Source organism: Podarcis melisellensis, assembly GCF_964234715.1.
Source record: "Podarcis melisellensis genome assembly, chromosome: 15".
NCBI lineage: Eukaryota > Metazoa > Chordata > Lepidosauria > Squamata > Lacertidae > Podarcis > Podarcis melisellensis.
The window spans coordinates 32134922-32161495 of record NC_138532.1 but is presented as its reverse complement, the minus strand read 5'-3'; the positions used below and the strand labels follow the sequence as shown (position 1 = coordinate 32161495).

At 45.1% G+C, this 26574-nt stretch overlaps 1 protein-coding gene across 3 annotated transcripts in view; it reads right to left on the bottom strand.

Annotated features, from left to right (window-relative positions):
- ATP2A3 (ATPase sarcoplasmic/endoplasmic reticulum Ca2+ transporting 3) overlaps positions 1-26574 on the bottom strand; it is a 94189-nt gene that overhangs the window by 11958 nt on the left and 55657 nt on the right. For all 3 annotated transcript variants that reach the window (XM_081890261.1, XM_081890262.1, XM_081890263.1), the window contains 9 exons: positions 22889-22977; positions 17169-17271; positions 16545-16676; positions 9161-9286; positions 5980-6198; positions 5249-5584; positions 4368-4588; positions 2634-2836; positions 628-713 (listed from right to left, as the gene is read on the bottom strand). In XM_081890261.1, coding sequence (XP_081746387.1) covers positions 628-713; positions 2634-2836; positions 4368-4588; positions 5249-5584; positions 5980-6198; positions 9161-9286; positions 16545-16676; positions 17169-17271; positions 22889-22977 — 1515 coding nt within the window. The remainder of the gene's footprint in view (positions 1-627; positions 714-2633; positions 2837-4367; positions 4589-5248; positions 5585-5979; positions 6199-9160; positions 9287-16544; positions 16677-17168; positions 17272-22888; positions 22978-26574) is intronic.

The window sequence follows — 26574 nt, the reverse complement described above, 5'->3', positions numbered from 1 at the left end:
ATATAAACACAAGTCTGGAGATGGGGGGATCTTTCACCACCACTACCAACAGGTTCCAGAGGAGCCTTTTGCTCCTAAAAATTAAATTACCGTATTTTTCGCTCTATAAGACGCACCAGACCACAAGATGACCTAGTTTTTGGAGGAGGTAAACAAGAAAAAAAAATATTCTGAATCTCAGAAGCCAGAACAGCAAGAGGGATCGCTGCGCAGTGAAAGCAGCAATCCCTCTTGCTGTTCTGGCTTCTGGGATAGCTGTGCAGCCTGCATTCGCTCCATAAGATGCACATACATTTCCCCTTACTTTTTAGGAGGGAAAAAGTGAGTCTTATAGAGCAAAAAATATGGTACTTTTTTCCCTGTTTTGCTAGCAGCAGTCACGATATAGCTATTCCTGTGGGTTGACAACAAGAATAACTAGGCTTCCTTGATAGCTATGCTCTGCCTCCGTGGTCTGAGGCAGGAATGCTTCTGAATAACAGAAGCTGCAGGAGGGGAAAGTCCTCTTGCGATTAGATCTTGCTTGTGTGTCAGCCACTGTGAGAGCAGGATGCTGGACTAGATGGGCCAGATCCAGGCTCTTCTGATATTCTCATGTGTTTTCCCTGCACTGGACTATCAACTTACCAGCTGGTGGAAGGTAACTTGTGGTCCTTCGGGGTCATACAAGAACCACCAGGTAGCTGAACCCACAGTGGCAAAGCCAACATACACTGCAAGGAAAGGAGGAAAAAGTAATTGATCACACAGGCGAAACTCTGTGTGCTATTGTGCTGCCTTCAGAAGGCAGCCATTCGACAGCAGCCGTATCCTCCAAGCAGGCTTTACAGGGCAGCCCCACTCTGGGCATCATTTATTTGTTTCAAAGGCTACTTAATCAAAAGACTCTCCCGGGGCAGCTTCTGTTCACCCGCATTTTTGATGGTGCAAGCTAAATACCACAAGCTTTATACTCCACCTCCCATGGGACATGTCTGGCGAGTGGGCAGGGACCCCGGCCTGTCCATCACACAACATCACAATGATGTCACTTTGGCACAGTTGTTAAGAGAGGAAAGCCCAAGCAATCAGCTGATTGTTGGCGCTTGGAAAGGACATATCTTTGCAGTTGCTGCCAACCAACTGATGGGAGGTGTCTACAATTTCCCTGAAATATACTCGGAGTCGAGTGTGGATTTCATGCTCTTTATTCAGCTCAGAGTAGTGAGGAATGGAAGTTCCCCCGAAATGTCTGCTTTATATACATTATTTACACAATGGGCCCCATGTGATTGGCTAATTCTGGGATTCTCCTGTAGGCCAATCTGGTTGCGGATTCACTTCCACCCGGAGTTGGATTGGGTGGCTCCTGCAGACCAATCAGACTGCTGCATTCTGAATCCTATTGTTCTAGGACCAACCAGACGGCTGCATTTTGGATCCTATTCAACTCAGTACATAACATTCCCCTTTCGCTCATGTGGCTTCTTTAGCTGGCCTACATTGTGCAGTGGGGAGAAGGCATAGGCTGAGGCAGGTGGGTGGGATTTGTCTTGTCCAAAACACAGGACAATGGAAGGCCCTGGCAGGCAGAATTAGACCCTTGGTCAGAGATGCTACAATACAGTACTGCTCTTCCCACTTATCTGGGAATAAGTCCCATTGGCCCCAGGGGGATTTACTACTGAGTAGACCTGTTAACTGCCTTGTTAAGAGGCTGGGCACTATAGAACATTAAATCAGCGAACAAAGCCTTGCCTAGAAGGCTTGATATCTAACTGCAACAAAGATGTGATTGGAAGGAAGAAGGGAAGGCGACATATCTCTCGCTCTCAGAGTAGCCAAGTGCAACGCTCCAGCTAAGCAAAACCCACCAGGAACTGACCCAGACATTTTGCAGTTTTCCTCTATGGAGTTTGTGACGCAATGACAAAACGTTGATGCCCATTTTGTTTCATGCCGTGCTATTTTCAGTTACTTATAATTAAATGAATTTACTAGTCGTTTTTTTGCCATGGCAACTCAAAGCAACTTGCGAAAAAGCTTAACCCCCATAAATACATTAAAACTAGATAGGAAAAGAGGGAATGCATTAAAACATCCCACCCACTCTAGAAGGCCACCGGTCTGGTTAAAAAGGAATGTTTTAGCCTGGCGTCTTAAGACGTATAATGATGGCGCCAGGCCTGGGGGAGAGCATTCCACAAACAGGGAGCCACCACCAAAAAGGCCAATTCTGGTATTTTATTTTGTTTTATTCCTTTTCACCCTATTATACACCAATGGATAATGCATTTTATGTGGCTCTCCTTGGTGCTCGTCATTGGCTGTAACTACGGAGATTTGGTTTAGAACGGGAGCTACACCTGAGATAAAATCTCACTAGCCTTTTAACCACACTAAGGGGTTGCGAGGATGAAGAGGCTGTGATGCTCCACCCTTAGCCCCGCCCCACAGTCACCTGACACCTGCTGGATTCTGATGCATTCTGGGCAAAGGTCCTCAGAGAGGACCTGACTCTACACACACAGTCTCCCTGTGGGAACTTCTAAACTCTGTGCTGCGAATGGGAGTTAAAGCAGTCTCTCTAAAATTCTCCTCTTGTCCCTAATCCCTAGTGTTGAACATGGCCTGGGGGGGGGGGCGTTTCTCACCTCCAATGGCAAGGTAGCGGAAGAAGAGCCACCCGCTGATCAGAGGCTCCCTGGGATTCCGCGGCAGCTTGTCCATGATGTCAAGGTCAGGCGGATTGAAGCCCAGAGCCGTCGCTGGCAGCCCATCGGTCACCAGGTTGACCCAAAGCAGCTGGACTGGGATCAATGCTTCGGGGAGGCCCAGGATGGCTGTCAGGAAGATACTGGGGGAAAGAAACACACAGAAATTCTACCATGACTTGATTTCACTCCCAGTGCTTTTCTTTTTTTATCACACAAGTGATAAACCTCAGGTCTGTGGGCCAGATTTCAGGGAATCATAGAATTGTAGAGTTGGGAGGGACTCAAAAAGACATCTAGTCCAACCCCCTGTGATGCGGGAATCTAAACTGAAGCAACCATGACAGATGGCTGTCCAGCCTCTGCTTAAAAACATTCAAGGAAGGAAAGTTCACAACCTCCTGAAGGTGACCATTCACTGTCAAACAGCTCTTATCATCAGCTCTTCCTGATGTTTAGACAGAATCTCCTTTCTTGTAACATGAAGCCACTGGTTTGAGTCCTACCCTCCAGAGCAAGAGAAAACAAGCTTGTTCCCTCCTCCATGTGACAGCCCTTGAGATATTTGAAGATGGCTATCCAATCTCCTCTCAGTGTCCTCTTTTCCAGGCTAAACATATCCGGCTCCTTCAACCATTCCTCATAAGGCCTGGTTTCCAGAAACCAAGGACTGGAAACCTCCAGGGTTCCCCCCCATTTGTGACATGAAATGCAGGGCAAGTAGAGATGCAGCTGGAAAGCAGGATTGAACTCCCCGCCTATTGGCTGAGGCATAGTGAGTTTATTATTTCCATTTATAGACCACGCTGCTAGCTAAAAGATATTGAAGTGGGTTGCACACACAATCAGTACAATAAAACCACATCAAACGTGTCGCGTAACAAAATGCATTAACAATATCCACAAATGTAATAAGGAATGAATAAAATTGGAGAGCCCTGCAAGGTGGTATAAATTTCAAGCGCCACAACATGCATGCAATCATTCATCCCATTTTACTCACCAACCCGTTTCACACAACCACCACAAGCGTTCGTTGATTCCAACATTGCCCCCGTCAACCCCTTTTACATAGATCACTCACACTCAACATATTACAACCCAAGTACCACTGCCGATCATATACAAATTAGGCACATCCCTAATATCTGAAGCTGTAATGGACTCGTGCCCCCCTCCTGCTGGACCATCTAATACTCTCCTCCCATCTATCACCTGAGAGGCACCCAGTTCTCGACCAGAACATCTGTTCTGCTTAGTTCTCTGTGGTGAAAGCTCCGGTGTACCTCAACGCTTCAAAAAACAGGACTGAACTCCCTGCCCGTCAGCTGATGTACTGGTGTGCAATTCTGCATTCTTCCCACCTGTCAAAGTCAGCCCATTTGTGGGGGAGATAAAGATCTGGCTCTCTGGGGACCCCCTGCTTTATTATTATAAAGCTTATGAATTAGGAGTGGAACCCATGCTCAAGCCAAACTTGTCTGCTGGGGAGCACACAATGGACAAAGCAAACAAGGCGCATTTACACATTCTTTGATGGCTTTGAAGGCACCCTCCCGATATTTTGGACAACAACTTCCATCATTGCCCGTGATGATTGGCTGGTGTGAGTCGGCACCCGTCTGGAAGGCCACAGGCATTCCTGGGTCCAGAATGGAGGGAGAAGGCACTTACCAGACCACTTCTCCAACGTTGGAGGAAATGAGGTAGCGGATGAATTGCTTCATATTGTTGTAGATGGCGCGGCCCTCCTCCACGGCTGCGACGATGGTGGAGAAGTTGTCGTCGGACAAGACCATTTCCGCCGCTGACTTTGCCACCGCTGTGCCGGAGCCCATGGCGATGCCGATTTCGGCTTTCTTCAACGCCGGGGCATCGTTCACTCCGTCGCCGGTCTGGAGCACAAAGAAAAACCCTCATCACTGGAAGGAACATAAGAAGAGACATCTAGGCTAGCATCGTCTTCTCACAGGGGCAAACCAGACGCCTGTGGGAAGCCAGCAAGCCTATAACATTTAAACACGTTATAAAATACGAAGTGTTAAAAACAAATGAGTTAAAATGCACATTTAGAACCAGCAATTAAAATCTAGTTTGCCCTGACAGCAGCCCATTGGGCAGCACTGTCTGCACCTTAATTCCCAAAGGTTTCTGTCTGAACAAGAAGGTCTTGGCCTACTCTATTGGGAGGGAAGAAGGAGGAGGAGGAGGAGGAGGAGGAGGAGAAAAAGAAGAAGAATTCTGCAATATGGGAGCAGCCACAGAAAATGCCCTATCTTGGGTCACCACCAGCTACACCTCTGATACTGAAGGGACTGGGAGAAGGTGCTCACCTGAGGATCTTAGCACCTGGGCAGCTTCATATAGGGAGACACGATCTTTCAGGTGCCTTGGGCCCAATCCACTCCCACCCAAGCTATTTCCCAAGATTATCTACAGGTCCAGCAACTGGAAGGGGATTTGGAGTCAGCTAGCTCCGAAATCTGATTCAGGAACATGCTTGGAGGCTTCAGATGCAACAAGACAGTCAGGGAGTCCCCGTTTCCAAAGCTCACCATAGCTGTGATTTCGTTGAATGACTGCAGGTACTCCACTATCTTGGACTTGTGGGCAGGCTCCACGCGGGCAAAGCAGCGAGCAGAGCGGCAGGCGTTGCTCTGGTCCTCTGGCGAGAGGTCGTCGAATTCCCTCCCCGTGTAGGCTTTGTCCGCCACCTCTTCGCTCTCCGAGAAGATCCCAATCCTCCGGCAGATGGCCACGGCCGTCCCCTTGTTGTCACCAGTGATCATGATGACCCGGATGCCGGCTTTCTTGCACATCTCAATGGACAGCATCACTTCCTTCCGAGGAGGGTCCAGCATCCCCACACAACCCACAAAGGTCAGGTTGGTCTGCAGGCCGGACGAGAAGGGAGGGATCAGTCCCCTGAAGAGTGGTACCCACCAGACTTTCTATAGAGGGAAGCCCTTTTTAAGAAAGGCCCGAGGGTGCCTAGTGGTTGTAGTCAGGAATGGCTGAGGATAGAACTGGTTTTTCCCCAATGCCTCCTCTGATGAGCCAAAGAATTATCAAACTGCATTAGCCATAAGACCTAAGGCAGATGTCGTCCCAAACAACCGGCAAACACCAAGCTGAAGGTGGATATAAACAATGATAGCTTGGGGAGCCTTAAAGTCTTTATGAACTGTACACAGCCCCTTAACCCTGCTCCTCATGCACTGCTCCAACCACCTCACTCCATCCTAAACCAGGCTGCTCTTTGGCCTCTTCCTTGACTCTGCCTTACCTCGTAGTTGATGAACTGGCTGGAATCATCCAGGCGCATATCCTCCTTCCGGGGAGGGTGGTCTCTCGTGGCCAACGCGAGGCAGCGCAGGGTGTCGATGCCGGTGCCCCACTCCCGGATCTTGGAGAGTATCTTCTCCTTGGTGGAGAGAGTCAGGGCAACCCGGGTGTTGCCGACACGGACGTAGTTGCAGCGCTCGATGACGCTCTCTGGGGCGCCCTGTTGGAAAAGGTATGGAAGTCACAGGACAGGCCCATTAAGAGATGCAGAAAGCAAGCAAACGGGTAAGAGATTGGAGGACAACCAGCCCAAGAGCTGGAGGGTTCCCTAGCACTGGGCTGCATTCCTCAGGTGGGTTCCATTAGCACCCAGAGGATGGAGAGCCAACTAAAGGGCCAGGGCTAAAATTCAATGTGAATTATTTGATGGGATGGATGTGCCGCCTGCCCTCTTCAAATTCACAGGCACAGCGTGGACCACCTGAATGATGCTCACAGGCTCCTGGTGGTACATGGACTATGGTTTGGGCGCCTCCTGCTTTATTGCATTTTTGCTGCTATTTTAAAGGTTTTCATTGTACATTTGTAAAGTCGCCATTTTTAGTTGTAATAGCTTAGCCTTTTTTTCTGCATTACGTGAGAGAAAAACGGTCTTAAAACTAAGCCATTAAAAATAAGCAATTTCTGTTCACTTTTTGCAAACAAAAAACACTTCAAAAATCCAGAAGTGGTGAATCATCTGGTTGAGGGTTGTATGCTGAACCACCAGTAAGTTTAGAAATCCTTGGGTTGGATAGGTCTGATGAAAAGAGCAGCAAATTCAGACCCCCATCCCTACCCAGCAGGACAGATTTTTTTTTTTAAAAAAAACCACACAACAACCAGTCTTAGTGCGAATATGTCCTTTAGCCGAACTCACAAATGAACACTGGGCATTTGATTGACGATACCTCTGCATGAAAACAGAGACTTAAAAGTAAAACAAGAGCGTGTGCTATTTAGGGAATTACTTTTCTGCCTTTTGGAGCAGAGAAACTTTTTTTCTCCCTCTGTGATTCCCTCTGTGTCCACTGCGATTCGTGGACATCCAATGAAGGTGAAGGTTGGAAGGACAGAGAAAAGAAAGTCCTTCTTCACCCAGTGCATAGTTAAACTATGGCGCTCCCTCCCTCAGGAGGCAGTGATGGCCACCAACCTAGATTTCTTTAATAAAGTATTAGACATAACCATGGAGGAGTGGCCTATCAATGGAGATTGGCCATGATGGCTATGCTTCTGCCTCCAAAAGTGGAGGCAGCAATGCTTCTGAAGAGCAGTTGCTGGGAGCCACAGGAGGGTAGAGGGCTCTTGCGTTTGGGTCCTGCTTGTGGGTTTCTCACTGGGGCATCTGGGTGGCCACAGTGAGAGCAGGATGCTGGACTAGGTGGGGCATTGTTTTAATCCAGCAGGGCTCTTATAATGTTCTTAAACAAGCAATGTGATTTTCACCTCCAGTGCAGACCCCTTGCATCCCAGGGGTGAGGAACCTGTGGCCTTCCAGACAGCATTAGACTCCAACTCCCATCATCCCTGGGCAGTGGGTCATGCTGGCTGGGACTGCTGGGAGCTGGAGGTGCAACCGGTCTCCCTACCCTGCTATAGCAAGGATGCTGGCTTTTGAATTGTTTGTTTTCCTCCTGATATCCTCTTGCATATGAGAAGCTCTGCTAAGTGAGCGATTGTAGAGGTTAAGCCCAGTGATAGTTTAGCTCACTGGGAACTCAGCCAATTCCCAGCATTTCCTCTAGGTGGTGCTGCTTTGCCAGTCTTCAAATGCCGCATGTTTCGCAGAAGGGGGAAGCTTGGACAACGGAGCAGAGTTATGTGGAATACCGGGAACCCTGATTAGGTCACTACAAAACCCAGACGGAAAGGGGAAATCGGTGACATAGACAGAACAACCCTTGTGCAGAAGCAGCAGAAAACGCTTCTTCACAGAAGAATAGCACCATCATGTTACGCCCCTGATGAATGAAAGGTGGGGTATATATGTAATGAGTAAGTAAGAGAATGCCAATTCCCCCGGATTCCAGGTTCACTAAAACGTTTTGTAAGCATTGCCAGGATTCAGCCTTGCCCAGAGCTAAAACCTTGGAGGAAAAGCAGCGGAGAGCAGGAGTCCCCAGCAGCCAGTATGGTCAATGGCGAGGGACGATGGGGAGTTTTGAGTCCGCCAATTGTGCCTGGAGTACTGCAATTGATTTAGTTTGTTATTACATTATGGGTTGCTGTTTTTCGAGTTTTTGTATTGTAAATGCAGAGAGAAGAAACGCCGTGGTGCATCTGTAATAGTGAAACTGGGAGCCTTCTTCTGCCCCAGCTGCAACAAAACATGTCTCTCTCCTGTATCGGTCTCTATAGCTACAGCAGGCGCTGTAACTCTCCAACGGTTCGACTTTACCTCCCACTGGCACACTCTTCCACTGCGGTATAGAAATTTAATTTTAAAAAATAAGTACTGTATTTTTTGCTCTATAAGACTCACTTTTTCCCTCCTAAAAAGTAAGGGGAATGTGTGTGCATCTTATGGAGCAAATGCAGGCTGCACAGCTATCCTAGAACCCAGAACAGCAAGAGGGATTGCTGCTTTCACTGCATAGCGATCCCTCTTGCTGTTCTGGCTTCTGAGATTCAGAATATTCTTTTTCTTGTTTTCCTCCTCCGAAAACTAGGTGCGTCTTGTGGTCTGGTGCATCTTATAGAGCGAAAAATACGGTAATTTGGTCTTGATGGGGCTACTATTGTGGTTGGTGTAACTAGGTGGCTTATGGAGACAAACTCCCTCCAGCCTAGGGCACCTTGCTTGCCGGATTTTGAACTGGTATTGGTGTGCAAAGCCCTATGCAGTTTGGGGACCAAGATACCTAAAAGATTGTCCTCTACACAACCAACCAATCGCTGTGTTTTGCTGGAGAGGGCATTCTGCAGATGCCCTCCTATCAGAAGGCCTGTTCTGCACGATGTCAGAGCTCAGTGGCATTTAGCATGGCAGCACCTACCTTCTGGAACTCCCTCCCAACCCTCAGCAGGAGAACCCCACGCTGCAACATTCTGTTGCCGCTCCCCTTTCATTGCCAGCTTGTAAAAGGTCAGCATTCTGTGGCCACCAAGTGGAGCAGGGCTCTCTGCCCATGAGCCGGTACCTTGACGAAGAGCTTGCTGCCAGAAGAGTTGTGGTTGGTCGGCACCGGCGTGCAGTAAACCGACATGGACTTGCGGTCACGGGAAAATTCAAGGGTGCACTCCTTCTTCATCAGCTGCTTGATCACCTGAAGAGGGAGGAATGAAGAAAGGATGCAGGAGTTGAACCCTCAAAACTTCAGCAAGGTGAACTCCCTTCAGCGGGACATCCCACCTCAAAAAGGGCATGGAGAAGTTTCAGAAAAAAGCAGATAAGTTCAACACCAAGATTTCTCGAAAATTCCTAGTATCAGGGTCCTACTGCTGTGTGTTTCTTGTGGGGGTCAGTCTGGATGATACCTGTGGGCCCCTTACTAAAGGCATCTGCTGTGCAGGCACATTATCCTCAATCCAATTAAATATTACCAGCGCTGGAGAAAGCCTCAGATTTACTCCGGTTGACCCTTGGTGCTTTCAGTTTAATTGAATAAGCGTAATGCCATTTCCTCACAAACCTCATCTTTCTAGTCTTCAGATTCCCAGCTGCCTATAGATGAACCCAGCATTCAGAGGAAAATCTGGATGGCTGCCAGTAGTCAGATCTACATCCAGTATCCCACGGGCATCTGGTTGGCCCCTGTGAGGATGGGATGCTGGACCAGACAGGCCACTGGCCTCTAATCCAGAAGAGCTCCTCTTATGTTCTTATGAGTTCCAGCACCAAGGTGTTCCTGCAAGCAGAAAGGCAAAGACTCGAGAGGGACTTCATTTTAAGGGGATGGATGACTCAACAGAACTTCCATTTGCTTTGGCTTTCAATCAGGCAGGTGTGCATCGCATCTTGGGTGATGTTTTGCACAGGGATTAATGGGATTACGCAGCCCACAACTCAATGGAATAATCTGCCATATTTTTCTGTGTATAAGATTATGCATTTTGCTAAAAAATGGGCAAAAATTGGGTGTCGTCTTATACATGGATAGTGAATGCAGAGGGGGGAGTGATTGGGCAGGTGATTGGTAGCTGAAGCAAGGCCTGCTGGCAATTGGCTGTGGCTGCAGCAACTGGGCAGGTGATTGGTGGCTGTGGCTAGGCGGGCAGGCGATTGGCAGCTGCGGCAAGGTGTGCGACTGGTAGTGGCTGTGGCAAGCAATCGTCAGTGGTGGGCAGACGGGTGAGTGATTGGCGGAAGTGACCTCCCCCACACCCTAAACAACTTAATTTCTTAATTTGGGGTTTAAAAGAAATAGGTGTCATCTTATACATGGGGGTGTCTTATACACGGAAAACTATGGTAACAAACGAAGAGATCCATCTTGACGCCAAGGCTCCTGCAAAGACCCAAAAGCCGGTGCTGCCAAGAAAATCAATGCTTATCTGGTGCTATTATCAGTTGCCCTTCATAATTCCCTCCCTTCTCAACTAGCTTTTCTAACCTCCAGAAATCCCTCCTGTTTTGAGCATGTCTGATAGAAAGAGGGTGTGATCAAGCGACTGAAAGACAGAGAATGAGTGAGTGTGTTTGAGAGAAACAAAGAGATATTGGGGTGGTGGCCAGCTCCTCCAAGTGTCTGTATTTTCCAGGGACAGCCCCAGATTTACAGAAACCGTCCTGGTTTCTGGCTTGATCCCAGAATGTTCCGCTTTTCCTCAGGACATCCCTATTTTCATCACAAAAATGTTGGAGGGTATGAAAGGATGGAGTGAGCAACCTTTTTTCTTTCAAGGAACAAATTATCTTGGGGATATTATGGGGTTGTCAGATATCAAAAAGTTAAAATCCAGACGCAAATATTTCCCCGGACATTTAAAGCGACCTGCCCAGTTTTAAAATGTTGAATCCTGGCTACGTCTGAGAAAGTCTGGACGTATGGCAACCCTAGGATATTCTGTCAGGAGCCACACATTTTTTTTTTTTTTTTTTTATAAATATTTTATTAGGTTTTTAATAAACAAATTTCCACTTTCAAATACATACTTCCATAAATCCAATGGACTCCCCCCATCTCCCGGGCACTGCATTCCCTGTGTAACCAAAACCTCAGCAATTTGTTAACTTGTTTTATATATAACAATATATCTTCCATTTTATCGTGTTATCTGATGTGAACATTTCAATACAATTGCATTAATTTTTAATTTCCACACAATAAAAATATTTCGTTACCTCACTTCTGTCTTATAGTGTCTTATTTATCAATTCAGAAATTTGCCGATACTGAAGCTATACCTTCCTAGAGAGGAGCATTTTTTAACATTCATACAACTTATAATGCCTTTTCAAATAGTCCTTAAATTTTTCCCAAACTTCCTCCGTTTCTTCTTCTCCCGAGTCTCGAATTCTGCCAGTCATTTCAGCCAGTTCCATATAGTCCATCAGCTGCGTCTGCCATTCTTCCAATGTGGGTAGATTTTGTGTCTTCCAGTGCTTTGCCAACAGAATCCTCGCTGCTGTAGTAGCGTACATAAAGAAAGTTCTATCTTTCTTGACCATCCTCTGGTCTACCATGCCCAGAAGGAAGGCCTCCGGTTTCTTAGGTAAGGTGAATCTCAGCACCTTTTTTAATTCATTATGTATCGTTTCCCAGAAGGCCTTCACTTTCGGGCAGGTCCACCAGAGGTGTAAAAATGTCCCTTCCTCTTCCTTACATTTCCAACATTTATTATCGGACAGGTGATATATCTTTGCAAGCTTGACTGGGGTCATGTACCACCGGTATATCATTTTCATAATGTTTTCCTTCAAGGCAGTACATGCCGTGAATTTCATTCCGGTGTTCCATAACCTTTCCCAGTCTTCAAACATAATGTTATGCCCCAAATCCTGTGCCCACTTTATCATAGAGGATTTGACAATCTCATCCTGTGTGTTCCATTTAAGCAGCAAGTTATACATTCTCGAAGTTAGCTTAGATTTTGGCTCAAGCAACTCTGTTTCTAGTTTCGATTTTTCCTCCTGAAAACCCACTTTTTTGTCTGCTTTAAAAACTTCCTGGATTTGAGCATAATGCAACCAATCTCGCACCTTGTTTTTTAACTTTTCCATACTCTGTAACCTCCATTTATCTCCAATTTTTTCAATTATTTCCCAATATTTAGGCCAGTGGGCCTCCATATTGAGTCTTTTACGTGCTTTGGCCTCCATCGGTGAGAGCCACCTCGGAGTTTTACTCTCCAATAAGTCTTTATATTTTGACCAGACCATAAAAATTGCCCTTCTGACAATATGGTTTTTGAACAATTTATGAACTTTAACCTTGTCATACCACAAATATGCATGCCACCCAAAAGCATTATCAAATCCCTCCAGGTCAAGGACGTCGGTGTTCTCCAATAGAATCCAATCCTTCAACCAGCAGAGGGCTGCAGCTTCATAATATAACCTCAAGTCCGGCAGGGCAAACCCCCCTCTTTCTTTCGCATCTGTTAGTATTTTAAACTTTATTCGGGGCTTTTTGCCCTGCCAGACAAATTTAGATAAATCCCTCTGCCATTTTCCAAAACATTCCACCTTATCCACGATCTGGAGGGACTGAAACAAAAATAGCATTTTCGGCAATACATTCATCTTTATAGCAGCTATTCTGCCCAGCAAGGAAAGTTTTAATCTTGACCATGTTTCCAGATCTCTTTTTATCTCTGACCAACATTTCTCATAGTTATCCTTAAATAAATTCAAATTTTTGGAGGTCAAGTGCACCCCTAGGTACTTTACTTTTTTAACCACATTTAGTTCTGTTTCTTTTCTGAACTCCTCTATTTCAGTAGTTGTCAAGTTTTTTGCTAGAACTTTAGTTTTTTGTTTATTCAGCTTGAATCCCGCCACCCGACCAAAATCAGAAATTAATTCTAACGCTCTTTTAGTACTAGAGGCTGGCTCCTGTAATGTTAATACCAAGTCGTCTGCAAAAGCTTTCAGTTTATATTGTTTCTCTCCGACCACAATTCCCTGTGTCAACCGGTCATTTCTAATCATGTTCAGTAGCACCTCCAGGACTGAAATAAACAACAGAGGAGATAGAGGGCACCCCTGTCGTGTCCCTTTTTCAATTTTAAACTCCTCTGTCACCACGTTGTTTACTATCAATTTGGCTTTTTGTTCTGAATAAATTGCTTCTATTCCATTTTCAAACCCCCGCCCTACTCCCATCCTTTCCAAATTTTTCTTCATAAACAGCCAAGAAATGTTGTCAAAGGCCTTCTCCGCATCAATAAAAATCAACACCGCTCTTGTGTTTGAATTAATCTGTAAAAACTCCAAAATGTCAATGATGTTTCTTGTGTTGTCAAATAAATGCCTACCAGGGAGAAAGCCTGCTTGGTCCTTATGAATCACTTCATTTAAGACTTTCTTAAACCTACTTGCCAAAATGTCTGCAAAAATTTTGTAATCCACATTTAGGAGTGAGATAGGACGGTAGTTTTTAAGTTGAGTTTTTTCAGATTCTAGTTTTGGAATCAACGTGATGAAAGCTTCTTTCCACGTTTCCGGTGCCTTCCTCCCCTCCATAATCTGGTTACAAACTTCCAGCAATGGTTGTGTCAATGAGTCCTTCAGTACCTTATAATATTTGGAAGTGAGCCCATCAGGTCCCGGAGATTTGCCCAGTTGGAGGTTCTGAATGGCGCATTCAATTTCTTGGGTTGTAATATTACAGTTCAGGGTTGCTCTCATTTCCTGGGGTATTTTTTGTAATCCATTAGTTATAACAAATTGGTCCACCTCTAAGCTTTTTTGTGGCCTTTGAGAGTAGAGTTCTTTGAAATATCTCTGAAAGGACCTTCTAATTTCATCGGGTTTCTGAACCATTCTCCCTTCAATCTCTAGATTTGTAACTGTGTTAAGTTTTTGTCTCTTTTTCAACTGCCAGGCTAACAATTTTCCACATTTGTTTGCAGATTCGAAGGATCTTTGTTTCATTTGTTTAATTTTCCATTCCACCTCTTGATTTATCAGTTTCGAGTATTGTGCCTGGAAAAACTTCACTTCTCTCAATACTTCCTTTAATTTAGGCCTGGATCTCAGTTTTCTCTCTCCTTCTCTTATTTTCTCCAAGATCTTCTCCTTCTTTTCATTCCAGAGTCTTTTTTTAATCGTGTTCTGTTGTATTAGAAACCCTCTTATCACTGCTTTGCTTGCGTCCCAAATTATTCTTTTTTCCACATTTGTCTTTAAGTTTATTTCGAAATAGTCCTTTAAAACTTTTTGGGCCTTCTTAACAATCTCCTGATCTCTTAACAGGGCGTCATTCATTCTCCATCTGAACGATCCGGTTGTATTTAGTCTCAATTCCATTCTCAAGGCGTTGTGGTCGGAGCAGGTTTTTGGGCAGATTTCCACTTTTCTGGTCTTAGGCGCCAGCCCTCTAGTTATCCATATTTGGTCGATTCGCGTCCATGTCATATGGGCCTCAGAAAAGAAAGTTCCTTCTTTCCCTAGAGGGTTCTTGATCCTCCATATGTCGATCAAATCCAAATTGTCAGTCATTTCAAAAAAGGTTTTTGGAAGCCTGCCATCTTTCGTTATATTAGCACTTTGTGACTTATCCATATTCACTGAGGCGACACCGTTCATATCTCCCAACATGATAATGTTGTTATAGTCCAAATAGTCCAGCATAATCTCGTGCAGCTTCTTAAAAAATTCCGATTTTCCATCATTTGGGGCGTAGATTCCTAGAATTAAAAACTTTTCACCTTGTGTCTGGATTTCAATTGCCAAAATTCTGCCCTGTTCGTCTTTAAATACAAATTTTGGGGACAAGTTCTCCTTTGCATAAATCACCACTCCTCTTTTCTTAACTTTATCCGATGAAATAAATTCTTGGCCTAACCTTTTGTTGATTAGCACTTTTCTATGGAGTCTTGTCACATGTGTTTCTTGCAGGCAAATAATGTCCAATTGTTCTTTTTTCAAAGTATGAAATACTTTTCTGCGTTTTTCTGGAGAATTCCCGCCATTTATATTCCAACTAAGAAGCTGTAGAGACATCCCGGTTTACTTCTTGGGTATCACAGTTGGGTATCTAGTTTGTCGTCCTTTTCCGGAAGCTGTGGTGCCGGGCCGCCTCCAGATGGTATGGATCCTGGTGGTAATCCCGGTGGTGGAGGCCAAGAATCTACGGCTCTCTTTTGGAGGTCCTCCTCGTTGTCGTGTAGGAACTTCTGGTGGTCTTCTGGTGTTTTAATTCTTACCTTCTTTCCTTTATAGGTGAATGACAGACCTTGAGGAAATTCCCACCTATAAGGAATTGCGTTGTATCTTAACAATTTGGCCAAGTCTGTGTATGTGGCTCTAAGGTCCAACAAATATTTAGGAATGTCTCTATAAATTTCTGCCCTTTTGCCTTCGACTTCCAGGGATTTTTTAAAGTGTTGGCCTAATATCTTGTCTCTTTCCTCTCTTGTTCTCAAACAAACCAAACAGTCTCTGGACTTATCTTTCTTAACCGATCTTCCCAGTCTGAAGGCCGTCACAATCTTGAAATCTTTATCTTCTTCAACCCCCCAAAATTTAGAAAACAGCTCCGTCAAGAATTTCTCTAGGTTGCCCTGTTCCAACTCTGGGACAGCCCTCAGCCTAAGATTACATTCCTTACTTTTCAGTTCCACCATTGACAGGTAGGCTTGCTGTTCTCCTACCTGTCTTTTCAGAGGTCTTACTTCCCCTTTGATCTCTTCCACCTTCTTGCACGCTTGCTCAGCTTTTTGATTGGCTTCCGCAGCTAATTTGTAGTTCTCCGCCGTAGCTCCTTGCAGTTTCTCAATAGCCTGAGTGTGCTGCGAAACCTGATCTGTTAGCTTGCTGATAGTAGATGTAGCTCTATCAATTTTAGATGACTGATCGTCCACCTTCTTATTCAAAAGTGCCAATTGTTCCAAAATTTGTTTCAAGACTGGATCAGTTCCTCCAGCTGCCATTTCTTCTGTAGCAGGCGTTTCAACTTCCTCCTCCTGCGCCGTCAACACAGTTGGCACCGAGGATCTACGATGATGAATCAAGGTTGTTTGGACAAGCTGCCCAGCTCTCTTGTCTTTTTTCTTTTCTTTAGCTTTGTCAGGAGCCACACATTGACTGTGTGTGTGTGTGGCCAAAGCCAGGGCAAAAGAGGGCAGGTCACCCATTTTCTTTCTCTTTTCCCACCCCTTCTCTCCCTCTCTCTCTGCCACCCCCTTTCCCTTTCACCTCTCTTTCCAACACCAGATCACTCTGGACATAGGCCCAAACTGAAATCTTACTGAGGGACTTTGAAGTTCTCCCATGGGCTGCTTGTGGCCCAAGGGATGTAGGTTGCTCACCCCACCCCCCCCAGTGTAGGAAGCGAGTCTAGGCCACCCTGAACCTCTCTTCTCTGGCTGCCCCAGCTGAGCGCAAGGAAGCAGAAGGAAAAGTAACGTCTTACGCACTGTATTGCATGCGTTGGCCCTCTCGACTTTGGAGAGGCTGCTGGTATCCGTGTCGAATACGTTCATCTTCTCCACTAGGCATGTCAAGGCCGTTTCTGTGGCTTCGCCCACTTTTTCGTAGACTTTCTTGGACTGTTAACAGGAAGGGAAAAGGGGGAAGAACAGTGAGCAGAAAAGAAACATGTAATATAGTTCTCATAGAACCCAGTGCTGTGGGTTTTCTGGAAATGTGTGTTTCTTCCTTCTTTTAATAAACTTTTATCAACACTTTCCACAATGTGTGTTTCTGAACATCACTCGCTCTCAGTCCAGATTACCTCACAGGGTTGTTGTGAGGATAAAATGGGAGCTCCTTGGAAAGGTGGGGGGATATGAATGTAATAAATATTAAAGACTATTGTCATTATTATTGTCTAGAAAGGAAAATAACAGCAAGAAAAAATTCAGTGCCCCAAATTACAGATATTTTATTTCATAAATATTTATATACTATCTGATTGTAACAAACAAACAAACCTCAAAGCAGTTTACAAAAATATAACAATAATTTTTATTTTTTAAAAAAACCTATTGAAAACATTCACAATCATTATAATAAACAAACTGGTTTCAAGCCCAACCCACCTCATTGTAATCTAGGGAGGAGTCGTTGCAAAGGGCACAAATTGTGGCGAGTTCCACCAGGCCGTCATACTGTCCACAGCGAACAGGCCTGTCATTCTTGAAGCTGCCATTTAAAAGTGGAGGGATATTGTCATTATTAACTAACATTATGTATTGTTGTTATAATACAAATACCTTTACTGGCATTACAAGTTAAGACATTTCAAATCACTGGGATAACTTTAAAAGGGACAGGAGTTATTGTACTGTTGTTATTGTTATTTGTATACTGGCAAGACTCAGGGCAGTCCACAAGATAAAATCACAATATAAAAGCACAAAATACATAATAAAAATAAAAGCAAGAGCAACCCAAAAACCCCCCCTGCCCAACACATTTTAAAAGGGCATAGGATGTCAAATCAACCAAAGGCCTGGTTAAAGAGGAACGTTTTTGCCTGGTGCCTAAAGGTGTAAGCAGCATCCCACAAATGGGGAGCCACTGCAAAAAAGGCCGGTTCTCATATTGTCGCCCTCTGGCCCTCTTGTGGAAGAGGCACATGAAGAAGGGCCTCAGAAGATGATCTCAGGGTCCGGGCAGGTTCATATGGAGAGAGGCGTTCCTTGAGGTATTGTGGTATTATATCTTTGCTCATCGCCTTTAACGAAGCGTCACCAAACAACTTACGAAACAATTGAAATACAGAATGACTTCTCAAACACTGATAATCCTTAACCCAGAATAGAATGTAAGCATAGTAAGTGTTCATCCATCAACAAGAATAAAAGGGGATGAACCTTATACCTGCATTTGAAATCAAAACAAACCGGGACTGTTTGCACCAGGAGATAATGAACAAAAGAATGGAACCATTTGTTTATTTGTTTTTATTATTTATCTGTCTCTGGGATTTCTGTCCTGACCTGCTATATAAATAACGCAGTCCAGTGGTTCACAAACTTTTCCCTCCCATGGACTGCTTGAAAATTGCAGAGGGTCTCAACAGACAGCTTAGCAATTTTTCTGCCCCTTGCAGCAATTGCAATTTTAAATAAAATTGTATTTTATTAGCGTTCCATAAAACTGACTAAAACCAGTGAGGGGAACAGTGGTCTGCAGGATTATTGGGGGGTGGGGGCGAGTCATGACTTGTTACCATGAGATGATACTGTTTAAATATATTGTACAGACGGGGTCTCTAAGGCTTTGTTGCTGAGGCAACATTCTGGAACATTCTAGGGGGCAACCAGCAATTTGGAGTGCTGGTCACCTCACCATTCTGCTCGCCTCACCTCAAAAAGGATTATTACAGAGTTGGAAAAGGGAGACTAAAATGATTGAGGGGATGCAGCGACTCCCCTATGTGGAAAGATTTGTGACTTCTTAGTTTAGAGAAACCCTGTGTAAGGGATCGTCCGCACTTCTGCCTGGGTCCCGTGCATGGGTCTGAGTGGTTTTGCCTTTGCCCTGCTGCTTTCCCTCAGAAAACCCACTATTTTGCAATAAACCCGCTTGCCATTTGTTCCAATTCTGCGCCAAAGATTGGGTTTCCTCGGGGGAAAGCAGTAGGGCAAACGGAAGTGTCGATAAGCCCTAAGAGACGGCAGAATAGAAGTTTATAAAATTATGTGGGACACAGGGAAAGTGCATAGAGAAGTTTTCCTCCCTCTCTCATAACACTAGAACTTTGGGACGTCCGATGTTGGAAGATTCAGGACAGAGAAAAGAAAGGACTTCTTCACACAACACCTAGTTAAACTAGGGAACTCACTCCCACAGGAGGCAGTGATGGCCACCAACTTAGTAAAGGTAAAGGGACCCCTGACCACTAGGTCCAGTTGTGGCCGACTGGGGTTGTGGCGCTCATCTCGCTTTATTGGCCAAGGGAACCGGCGTACAGCTTCCAGGTCATGTGGCCAGAATGACTAAGCCACTTCTAGCGAACCAGAGCAGCGCACGGAAATGCCATTTACCTTCCCGCCGGAGTGGTACCTACTTATCTACTTGCACTTTGAAGTGCTTTTGAACTGCTACGTTGGCAGGAGCAGGGACCGAGCAACGGGAGCTCATCCCATCACAGGGATTCAAACTGCCGACCTTCTGATAGGCATGTTCTAGGCTCTGTGGTTTAACCCACAGCGCCACCCGCAACCCTAAGATGCCACCAACTTAGATGGCTTTAAAAGGGGATGGTTACTATGGCGATGCTTTGCCTCCAGAGTCGGAAAGAGCAATGCTTATGAATCCCAGTTGCTGGAAACCACAGGAGGTCCTGTTTGCGGGTTTTCCAGAAAAGGCATTTGGTCGGACCCTGTGAGAACAGGATGCTGGACTAGATGGGTCCTCACTGGCCTGATCCTGCAGGCGCCCTTAGGTTCTTAACTTTGCTCCAGCTAGCGCCTCATATGGAGCTGTCTGTCCTGAACGTCTTTCATGAAATGGAACAGGCAGCTTCATATGCAGTGCCAGGCTGTGACCACTCAGAAATATTGAAAACAGACTTTGCACGTTCTCAGAGATTCTCCACGAAGCTGCCCTACACTAAGCCAGGCCTTTGGTCCATCTACTTCAGTACTGTCTGTTTTGACTGGCAATGGGTTCTTCGGCAGAGGTCCTTCCTGCCCGCTACTACCTTAAGCTTGTTTTAACTGGAGGGGTGCTGACCCACTGGGCCCCCAGCCCCAGAAGCAGAGTCCTTCCCAAATCCCAGGCTGAGGGCTGCCCACCCCCCATCCAGACTGCTCAAATTAGACCCTGAGCCTGCCCGATTAAATCCCTGTGGAAAAGCCATTTTTGGAAGGCCGGAAGGAGGCCTTCTGTCAACGAGCTGTTTCGAACGGAGTGACAAATTGTACCCTTTCATGAGACATTAGCAAATGTCTTGGACTAAGCACAGCTGTGATGGAAAAGTTCTTTGCTAATTAAGGGATCATTAGAGTCGGGGTGGGGGGGGGAGAGAAAAGTTTATATATCGAAGAGGAGAAGGGAATTAACACTCAAATAATTCTAGATCTCTTGCCAGGGTTTTGTTTTTGCCGAAACTCCATAGGAATGTGGAAAAAAGAACAGAGTATTTTAGCTTCCTTGCTTGGTTTTTTAATATGTAAGTTTCTAGACTATGTGGCCACAGAGATCTGCTCGAAAGTTTTCTGGCTGCTGAAAATTTAGAAGCCAGAGGGGAGCCGAATAAAATTTACACTGGTGCAGGTGAGTGTTCAGCTTAGCTCTTCAGCCCGCAAGACCAGAGTTTCAAAAATATTGCAGGGTAGAGAAATAAGGTCTAGAAATTTACATATTAAGTGAAGTACCCAAATGCTGAGATTCTCTGCTCTTTTTTTTGCATTGACATTCACACTGCTCCAAATTTTGCAGTGCAGTTCTCCAACAACAACAACAAAAAGTGTGCAAAGAAGGATATATGAGGGGAAAGTGTGTACAGAAAATTGTATGCAACAGCGAGGGATAATAGTATCAGGCAAGACTGCATAAAATCATTAGGAGAAATATCCATGAAACTGCATATGAATTTTTGTGCTGATGCAGAAATGAGGCAAACTGAAGATTGGAGAAATAGGAAATGGAGAGAAACCGATCCTTATGCGGTGTGTCCCACCCCAAGTATAAATTACCACTATTTACGTGGTGGATCCTGCTTGTGCAACCCTTGAGTGAGAGATGTGGATCCCCACAGATCCCGGAGCTAAATCTGCAGCTCTTTTCCCTCGCTCTGCTTAGGCTCCACCCATTCCAAAGCAATTTGCTGTACATTCTTCCAAGTGGAGCTTTATTCCACTTGCTGTTTCCCATGGATGCGTCTCTTAAAATAGCCCAAGATTCAAAACTGGATAAAAAAGTGACTTGACCCTGGTGATTTACAGCCTTATGAACTGCATCACGAATTCCGACTGGTTTGGAGCAGGATCTGAGCAGCTTACAGGCCCCTAATGACACCACTGCAGTGCTCCATGGCAAAACTAAATTCAAATAAATTAAAATGTGGAACCCGAAGGTCGTATCCAATGTTAGTCATACTCATACCCCAGAGAGATTAATGGTTTTATGTTAGTCATAGGAGTTGACTTCTTTGGAAGGTGTTGGACTCTCCTTCATTCCTACATTTCAGGGGGTTGGACTAGATGACCCTCGGGGTCCCTTCCAACTCTATAAATGTACAATTCTATGTCTATTATTGACAATGGGTCTACTTTGAACGTGACAACCACTGGATAGAATGCAGAATTTTTAAGTGAACATGGTTATATGAGGACCAAATCAGGGAAATTGTTTTTCAAAAACCAGCCATAGAAAATCTAGCGCTCAAACCCAGAAGGCCTTAAAAGAATTATCTTCGGACTTACAGAATAAAGATGTCTGGCAACTGGCTATCCCTGAGAAAATAACTCATAACTTGAAAGTAATTAAAGGAACAAAACAAAAAGAAAACAGACTAATTTGATGCAGTACAGTAGAGTGGTCATTCTTTCAAAATGAAACAGGTCTTAAAAGGTAAACTCTCCAAATCATCTTTGCAGATATGGCTATCCTAAACAGCACAGCTTGAAATATAGCCTTCCCTAGGAACAATTATCCATGATGGATTTTAAAAAGAAAAAACTTTTGTGATGTGCCTGATACATTATATGATGGAGATTTGGATAATTTGCATGGGTTAATAAGAATAATTTATGTTAATGTGCCATCTGATATCTGTTATGGGGGTGAGGATGCTGTGTTATATATTTGCTACTATATTTAAAACAGGAGATTTTATATAAAATTAAGGAAAAAATGGCAATGAAAGGGCAGGGCTGTGTGGATAGTTAGATCAGAGGTGTGGCACAGGAAGAGAGGGGGTTTGACCCAAGGACGGAAAACCTCCAGGTGTTATTGGACAGTAACTCTCAGCAGGCCCAGCCAGCCTCAAAAATTGCCCCCACCCAGCTTCCTTTTTTAAAGAAAAAAATCATGGAACTCCCCCTTTAACAGCTTGTTAGATCATAGAGATTTTTAATGTTTTAAGTAAGGGCAGAATAAGCCTCATGTGCCCCTTTGTGAAGGATGAAACCCAGACCATCTGGAAATCAATGCACATGGCAGAACTGGTGATTGGTTATTTTGTGTGTGTGGTAGGTGGGTTTTATTGGAAGATGGCGGCTGGAAAGTTCCGGAAAACCAAAGCAAACAGAAGAGGCGTTTTGCAAGATTCACAGAAGGGATCTTCCTGTTCTCTCTCCACGCCACATGGCACATCCTGGGGCTAAAGAATAAATTTAATGCTGGGTGTCCCCAGCACTGCCAGCCCAGAGCTGCAATTTTAATTTTATGCATTTAAAACATTTTTTAACCTTGCTTTTCAAATTTGTAGAAATTTCGGAGGAGGATTACAATCTACTAGGCCTTTTGGAAAGTTGTTTGTTCGCTATGCACTTGGGACGCCTCTTAAGATATTTAAATCAAATATGGCATGATGGTTTCTGAGATCAAGGAGCAGGTTTTCATCTATGTTCAGATACATTTTGAATCAAGATGGCAGAATGAATCTTCCAATATTGCCTTGATTTTTTGGTTTCTTAGAATTCCTGAGCAAAGCCAAGTGCAAGGCTGCTAGTAAATAAATGAAATTAAAATCTAATCTAATTAAATATACCCTGGTTGACATTCCTTTCTGAGCCTGCCTCTAGATAACTTTGCTAGCTCTCTACTTGATAAATAAAGCCAAAGAGAAGTGCCAAGTGCTTACATTTGTCCCTCCGGTGTGTACGTAGACCCGGAGATGGTGAACTCATGCAGGCTGCAATGGATTCCTTCTATCTTCTCAACAATGAACATCTGCAATAAAGGCAGAGCGAGGGAGAGAGGGAAAGGTGAGCAATGGAAAGAATCCCACAGGGCTGAGTAATAATTTTTCAAAATGTAGTAGTGCTCCCATTCTCCCCGTTTGTTCATTTATACCTGGCCTTCCTGCCAAAAAGCGCATTTTATACACAATCCACTAAAACAGGCTAACAAACGACACAAAAGGAAACAGGGTTGGGGAGGGTAGAGGGGGGGAAGCAAACTTAGGTGGTGATTATTAAACTGTATTTCTTGCAATTCAAACATTGCTGTGGCAGTGTGGAAAATGAAGCCATAGGCAATCCCTGAGGGCTTCTTGGAGCACCACGATCACAGCAAGGCAAGTTGTGCAGGATCCGCCGACAGAGGAGGAGGCCCTCACTAAGGGACACTTTGATCAGAGCACCATCAAAGCTAGAGCAGGTCTTACTTCTGGTGCAGGCATGTTCAGAGGCAGCATGTTTCCCAATTTTTATTTTTATTTTGGTTCAGACATCTCACCAAACCATGACTGCCACAAGTTATGGTGTATAAAGTTCTCTTCGCCATTTTAAGCTCACAACACCTTTTGCGGTAGGTTAGGTTAAGAGTAAGAGACAGACTGTCGTATCACAAGGTCACACAGCTCTGTGGCTGAGTGGGGACTAGAACCCGGATCTCCCCAGTCTTAGTCTAGCACTCTAGCCAGGGCCAGCTCACCTATTAGCTCTGGTGAGGCAGCCACCTCAGGCTAGGGACAGCTGTGAGGGGTAGCAGACCTGGGCCTCCTGCACTTATCGCCTGTGGCCTCTGCCTCACAATGTCCTCTTTTGGTCTCCTTTTTCTTCAGCGCGCCAGGGCTTCCCCAGGTTGCTTCCAGTCGCCTCAGGCAGAAGAGGCAGGGGAAAGGCAGCGACGGTAGTGGGGGAGGAGGGCACAGTGACATACCGTGGCGGAAGCCACAAGGGAAATTGCCCCAGGAGCAAAATTGTTTGGGGGCACAAAATTTCAACTCCTGGTGCCGCCTCAATACTGCTACATGCTTCCGTCACTGGACTGCATTGAAAATGGCTTCTCCTTGAGAACCGGGAAGTAGCCTCTCCAGACAATGGAACGTCTCTTCTTTTCTTATCTCTGTGGCTGTGATCTCCCGGGTGACATGGACACCATTGGGCATTTCAATGCGCATGCGTACTCCATCTTCCTCCCTCCGCATGGCCCCGGGCACTGGCAACCCACGCTACACCACTGAATGGGCACCATATTCTGTTTTGCCTCAGGCGACAAAATGTCTTCTTCTACCACTACGCTGCTTCTTACCACTACGCTAGCTCAACTCTCTCACCTTATGTGCACTAAACATCCCTGACAGTGAAGAACTACGGGTTTCAGCATCATTAGTTCTGCTCTGGCAAACATTTCCGCTGGAGCCGAACGGAGAGGATCGAGGGAGGAATTCAGCAGAGGGACAATTTGGTGAGCAGCTCCACTAATTAATGGGAAGTGCAGCTTGGCGTTCCGGTCCATGTGCACAACACTTCAGCCAAGCGAATTTACGGAGGTTTCAGAAAGCCCACGGTATCTACAGAACACCCCCCACCTCACCCCATGCCAGAAGAGCAAGAGACACTGCTATTAATTATGAGAATGAAGAGGATATCAGAATTACTCCACAAAGGCAGCACGGGTTGCCAACGTTTCTCTTTTAGTTATGCTCCTGTGCTTTGAAGCAGCGCATGCAAGAAAAACGATGGGTGTCAGGAGCTCCTATGATCCATGTGAGGCAGCCTCATGTGGCGATCCTTTGGATTGCAGGCAGCAGCTTCTTAGCGAAGGACCCTCAGGCCCTAGACTGACTTGGCCCTCTCAGGTGTTTTCTTTTCACACAGACACACACCCCACTGTTAAGAGAACCACACATACCACCTCGAGCTCCTTGGAGGAAAGCTGGGAAATAACTCTTTTTATTATTAATAATATTTTATTGGGAGAATTTCAGTTAGAAGGAAGGAAGGAAGGAAGGAAGGAAGGAAGGAAGGAAGGAAGGAAGGAAGGAAGGAAGGTAGGTGTGGGGGGGAATCTTGTTTTTTCATGAGAGATCTCGGCAGCCATTTTGAGTGCAAGATACATGCTTAAGCATCGCCACACATTGTGAAGGAATCCCACCCTCCAGAAATCAAGCAGGGAACAAAGCCCTCTGCTCTTTGTGTTTCAAGGAAGGGGCTGAGAATATACCATTTCAACTGTATCCAACTTCATTTTCTAAAATTAGGCAATGGAGAATAAGCAGCAAGCCTTGCAGGGACTCTATCTTCCGTGGGCAGAGGGAAATCTCATTAAAAACAGCTGGATTCCCCCCTACCTTTTTGTCCAAAATATCTGTTAGAGATGGAAATTTATAAGGGCCCAGCTCACATGGTTAATTTCTGATTTGGGGTTGTGTGTGGAACATTACTATGCTTTTCAGGTCTTTTCATGAGCACCGCAATTCTGTCTGCCAGATTCAAAGGAATACACCCCAGCATGGACACCTGAGGGGTCTCAGAGGGCAGGAACGGCTAGTGGTTGGGACAGAAAGGCCTGATATTGTTCTCCCAATGCATGCTGGGAGTGGGTAAGATGGATACAGAAACCAAGTGGGGTGCCTCAGAGGGATTTTTTGGCTCATCGGCCCCTGGGCCTATTTGCCTGTGATTTGGCAGGCTTCAACTATTCTGGAGGGGTAAGCAGCCTGCAAATTTCATCCACTTCTGTCAAAAGGTGTGGAAAGGTTAGACAGTTCTTTTGTTTCTCACCAGTAAACTGGAAGGTCAGACAAACCCTGAGTCAAACTGGGCAGCAGTACAAAGCACCCTGGATCACAGCAGGGCTGAATTGGGGACCATACCAACTTTTGTGGTCAGTGCACACACATCCTTGTAAATAATACACAGGAAGCAGAATCTGGTCAGGGAGGAGTGGACTGTCAAAGGAGTGCAGACTTTGACAGGGGGAATACATTCTTTTTTTATGAAGCAAAATAATTAGATCCATCAAGGAGAAAGACCCTACCTCAAGATATACCCTAATTTTTTGGTTGCAGGATATAAATCACGTAGGGGCAGCATTCAATAAGCAATTCCCCACACATAGCTGGATATGAGAAAGTAAAAACAGCAACAACCCTCTTCCACCTAATTCTTCTGAATGAGCTGGCGCCAACCAGATGAGAACAAAATGAAGAAAAAAGGAAAAAAGTAAGATGAAAATAAAAACGAGCTCTTGTGAGTTGTATACATTTGAGTCTTCTCAGCCCCCAAATTCCCGGTTACTTCCTCCTGGCTTTTGTTCAGTGTAACTGGACTGTCAACACTGCTGAAACCTGGTTAATGTACCAGAACATACCTGGCCTGGAGGATGCATTTCGGGGAAGATGACAGATTGAGCAAAGAGAAGGGGGGCTGAGTTGTGGCAGACAAAACCAGCTTGCGATTTCATTTCATTTTTTAAAGTAACCCTTTTTGAGAGAGAGAGAAAGATCGAGAAGCAGCACAGGGAAGACCCAAACAGCAGCTCTGTATTCTCTGAGCACATTCAACTGTCATGAGGACTGTTCACACATTACATCCCGTG